The 5,281-nt window shown below is 42.1% G+C and overlaps 1 protein-coding gene across 1 annotated transcript; it reads left to right on the top strand.

Annotated features, from left to right (window-relative positions):
* The first annotated feature begins 2,246 nt into the window (after positions 1 to 2,246).
* LOC135369498 (uncharacterized) lies at positions 2,247 to 4,866 on the top strand. Its single transcript, XM_064603084.1, has 4 exons — positions 2,247 to 2,272; positions 3,432 to 3,511; positions 3,773 to 4,081; positions 4,584 to 4,866. Exons 2-4 carry the CDS (start codon positions 3,475 to 3,477, stop codon positions 4,772 to 4,774), a joined length of 537 nt encoding a protein of 178 aa, XP_064459154.1. The 5' UTR covers positions 2,247 to 2,272; positions 3,432 to 3,474; the 3' UTR covers positions 4,775 to 4,866.
* Positions 4,867 to 5,281: the final 415 nt, after the last annotated feature.

Below are 5,281 nucleotides of genomic sequence, written 5' to 3'. Positions count from 1 at the left end.
TAACTTAATGTTTTTGTCCTGGCAAAGGTGGAGCTTCCCCAGTACCGTAGACGCATGTAATATTCCTTTCGCGCTACTTTCATCGATAAGAATATTAGGAATAATTTATTTTCTCTCTCTCATGCGTACAGCGCTAGAGAAAGATAATCTATGCCTTCTGGCATCTAGGTCATGCCACCCATCGGCGTGATTGTTTCTGCAGAGATCGTCCTCATCCGCAAAATAATTCCAGTGATGAACGTTGGTAAGCCACTGCCTCTCGAAGTAGTCTACGTAAAGACAAAAGGGCCGCAAGTTTTCTTTCAGATCTCTAGATGTTTCCAAGAAAGATCACTGACATTGGGAAACGCGGTTAAAAAATCGTTAAAAGTTGTTAAAAAGTTGTTAAAATATTTATTTCGAAGCGTTTATTCTTCAAGGTTTAGTTTTCGGAGTTTATTTCGACAGCGTGGATTTTCTTATGATTTATATTGAAGAGTTTATTTTGAAAGTTTGATCTTTAAGAGGTTTATTTTTGAACGTTTTATTTTTACATGATTTATTTCGGCGGCATCCCAAACGCCGTACTCAGTGAGAACAGAGTTATAGAAAACAGCACGTCGTTAACTGGGCGGTCACTGTAGGTCAGCGGTCCTGTGAGCGGGTTTGTGTTTTCTGTGATTCCCCATTTGACCGATAATCCATTTGGTTTCATGAATACAGTCACCTGCCATTCACCCAGTGTCAAAATGGCCTGTGCTTTCATGAATGGAGGCAGGCAGTCGCCTGCCGAAAGGAGCAGAGCGTTTGGACATTCCCCTCATTTGGACGAAATGAGCTATTGGACGGTACGGATATTGGACGCGCTGGGCATGTTTCTCCTCACCTGTTCATTTCGTCCAAGTGTCCAGTACGTCCAATTTTTTTCGAACGAATTAAATATTTGGACGTTGTGAGTACTTGGACGAAACAAAACGTTTGGACGAAATGGGGCGTAACCGCTCAAAGAACACGTGCTTAAAAGATGCAGAAGAAAAGAAATAGAAAAAAAAAACTTAAAGGAAAAATACGAAAGCATGCGTTAGAACTTAGTTCTAAGTTCTAACGCATACTTTCGTATTTTTCTTTTATGTTATTTTTTTTCGCAAATTAATTATCGCAAAAGCATACGGCAGCACGATAACCTTAGCCACAACTTAGACTTTTAGAACCTAGCCAGTTATTTAGAGCTTAGTCAACTCATAATAATAACCTTTCTCTCTCTCTCTTAAATTCCTACTTCTGTTGTCCACGATTCCTTTATTTTGTATTAGTATCATTTCGTGCTCATCCGGCTTTTCATCTGGGTTGGATTGGACATGAAAGAAAAGTATGGAGAGGTTATTCCCGACCCAGTCAGGATGGTCATCTCTTACACTCCATCCAAGTACACTGTCCACTCTATTCAAGTCTTAGTTACATCCCGTTTATTTATTTTGTTCTTAATGTGTAAAATAATTTACTTTCCCTTTTGACTGAGGAGAAAATTCCAAAATAATTCCGAAAATAATTTAGGCTTGTTGTTTGGTTCGGGAATTTGAGAGAATACACTGCCACTATAGACAGTGCATTTGTTTTAAAAAATCCATCACTTTTCAAATAGTAACGGCCTAATTAGCAGCACAGCATGGGATATGCATTCCCTTTGAGCATAATGAGAAAGAGCTAACGCATGTTTTGGAAATTCACTTAATTTATTTATGTATTTATTCATAGTACCCGAAAGGTTAATTGGCAGTTTATTGAAAGCCATATACTATTTGTTTTCGACACGGATTACGACATTAATACGACAATACGCATTGCATGACGCAAACTTTCTCTTCATTTCACAAGCTATAGTCGTAGTGGCCACATTAAGTGGTGCCCACAGCAGATACGTAACAAAACGACTCGATTGAGTTAGAAAAACAGGTATACTTGTGAACAATGCCAGTATCAGGATATTTCCATCGGTACTGTAGTCTCTCAAGACTCCACTCTGATAAGGTGTCACCCACTTGAAAGCAAATACCCCGGATATCTGTCATCTGTAGTTATTTCTCTGTATTCACAATTATTTGTTTTCTATTGTTTATGCTATTCCATTGTTAATACCCTTAAACTGCTCGTTGCCCAAAAAAAGTCTACAACTGATATCATTGTATAGGCCACAACCGGGTGAGAGTGATAAGAGTTCTGGACAGCGAGCACGGGCCCTATAAAATACGGTGCAAACTCAGAACACATCACAACTCCTCCGACGGCACTAACGGTAAGCGGTGACACCTTTTGTTGAATCATGGACAGTCCAAGGTCTAGTCAGGAATTCTTCTTTCTATTTATATCTTTATTTCTTTATTTCGACTAACTGCGGCTAAGTGGTTTGGGGTCGCCAGTCGGACACTGTCGCGACTTAAATCCCCCTTTTTTTTCTTGTTCTATCACATCACATCACATCTCTACGACAGGTGTTCCCTAATCTAACGCATCCTCAACTTCTACGGCTTATTTTTTGTTGTATTTTTTTAGGTTTCCGTTGCATATTCGTGTTCCTAGATGTCAGAATATGGACAGACGAAAGGATTTGAGGGAAAGATACATGTTTTAGAAAGATAGTAACAACAACAACTTTATTTGTTGCTTATAAATTGTTGAGTTTTATCGCCAGGGACGATACTCTACCCCACTGATTGCGGTAGTGTAGTGAAATATGATAATGAGTCACTTCAGAGTGAGGAACAAGATCCTTATAAGGTGTTCAGAAAGGCCACAAGTGCTTTGAGGGCGCAGCGTTCGTGGGCTGGATTTGGCCATGGACAAAACAATTTTGACAATGTGAGGGGGTGAATGTCCAACTGACTAAGAGACCAGGAAAGGGTGGTTTGGGAAGGTCGGTAGTGTAGGGAATGGAGAAGTATGTGCACCACCCAATACTTCTATTCAGAATGTGATACCGTATGTGCGAACCTACTTTCCCGAAAGTAACCGCACACCATTTAATAGCATTGCTTCAAAGGTACAGGAAAACTCAGATTCAGCTCCTGTAAAGGTCCTCAGATTCAGCTCCTGCTCGTTTAATTTTATTTCATTTATGCCACTTAATGAAACAATCAACCAACCAATGTTTCAGTTTGTGCTGCTCAAGCGCCAATTTCTTTTTTGACTCAAGATACATAATCAAGAACGCGACGTCGCCTTTTCATATGCGTTACGCCCTCCACAGTCATCGGATTGCATAGACGAGTCATTTCTAATAAGTAATTAGTGGCACCTATAGGTTAATTGTGCTTATCCCCCCGCCCCTCGTTCCGTGAACGGAAACCGACGCCCCTGTCAGGAAGTCTTGCAATTGCGAAGCACATTTTAAGTTATTTCAACGCGTGTGCATCGTTAAAATGGGAGAGTGCAGACATTCTTCTTTCTTGAAGCAGGTTTGCCTTTGAGAGTCATTCGAGAAGGATCATAAGAGCCAAGATGCGTTTTGCTCTCATCATCGCCGCTTTGGTCGCCGGTAAGTAAATAATAACCGTTCTTGGACTTTTGATAAATCAGTAGAGCATTAAATATGGATGTTTTAGGCTACTCCTGTGTTCGCCGCGAAGGGACACAGTCCAAATAAATGAGCGCTTGTTTCTTACGTCTTCATCTCGCACCGAAACAACTAAATTATAATTCATAATGCTTAAATCATTCCCGAGTCCTTTTCGTGCCTGGGCCAGCGAACTTTGCGAAGCTCATAAAGCTGTACATGATCCTTATTTTATCCCTGCAGGTGCATTGGCAGGGCCTGTGGTTGAACCTTTCGAGGTACTCGACGAGGACTCTGTTTCTTTGCCGGACTTCGAATTCACTGGACTTGGACTCCACAGGAGGGACGTGAAGTTCACGCAAGGAAAGGTAGAGGGTCTGAGGACTGTCCTCAGGCCCCTTCGCGGTTGTAATGGACGTTACAAGGGCCAACTCTCTGTCAGTGGCCTCAACTTCACATACAAGGCTGTAGCCGGTCATCCCGAGCAAGAGTTCGACGTCGTAGTAGAAGTGCTACATGGCCTAACAAGCGTAGACAGCGAGAGGGCTTACGGTGAGCACTTTCCTACCATTATGTGCAAGATAGAAAGGCAGTATCTTGCAGTATTCCAACGTGCGGAAAACTCATGAAAGGCCGCTAGTTTTGACAAATCAGGCAGTGCAAATATCGGGAGCCGAACCCGCACAACTCCTACCTATGACGCTGGCTGACTCTTGAATACTCCCAACGTGACAGCTGAGACATCGATGAAGTTTTCTTTGTCTTCTGTTCGTGGTAGCTCTCTTCTATCAATCTCTGCGACTCACAGTACTAGTAGATTACGTTATGCTGCATATGTGGGGTACATGTATTCTCAGTACTCGAAAAGGCTACACCTCAAATGAGCTGGCGACGCACAACCTACTTATAAACTTCATCGCCTCACCAGTTGTGAAATTACGACTTTCTACACTGTCCACTGCTGCAAGTCTCCTCTGTACACAATAGGTTTTCGTGTGCCAGAGTCGCAAACACCCACAATGGTAACACAGATCCTCAACACATATCTTTGCAGATGAAAGTTTGCCAGCGAAGGACCACCGGGTGAGGGCTCTCCACCAGTACGTCAGGCAGCCAGTGGAGTTCACCAGCGACAGGGTCGAGAACCGTTTGTTTGAAGAGTTGCTCAAGCAGAAATTGGCTCAGCTTCTGGACCAGTTGACACAAACCGAATCTTTCGAGCATTTCTTTAAGAATGTTGTCTAAGGTCAAAGTTGAATAACCTTCTCTCGAGGGTTAGTTAACTCGCGAAATGTTTTCTGTAAAAAGTGTTGCAAATAAACGATATGCTTAATGGACCGCCTCGAGTCATTGCACCTGAAAGAGCATTACGCTTAAGCCTACAGACTGTCATGTAGGCGGATCAATGATCAGAGGACCATCTCTTGCCTGCAGGGTTCGAGAGGAATGCAGTTCAGCTGTTGACGACTGAATAATATATTCTATTGAATACCGTGGTAATTGAACACCGTGGGGATGGGTCGACCTCTTTAAGTAAAACCTACTACTAATACTTCAAGTCTAGAAAATCTACAAATCCACAATTTTTCAAACAGGCCAGTTATGAAGTTATGTCCATTTACTAGTGCCGTGCGAATATTTGACACGAATACTTATATGTTCGATTCGAATTGCGAATCGAATCGAATGCCTCTTCCATATCGAATATATCGATCAGTTGCTGTGAAACAGGCGACACGAGAACAGACAATC

The sequence above is a fragment of the Ornithodoros turicata genome, chromosome 1 (assembly GCF_037126465.1).
Source record: "Ornithodoros turicata isolate Travis chromosome 1, ASM3712646v1, whole genome shotgun sequence".
In the NCBI taxonomy this organism is placed as follows: domain Eukaryota; kingdom Metazoa; phylum Arthropoda; class Arachnida; order Ixodida; family Argasidae; genus Ornithodoros; species Ornithodoros turicata.
Note: the sequence above shows the minus strand (reverse complement) of the source record. Positions and strands in the feature narration are given on the sequence as shown.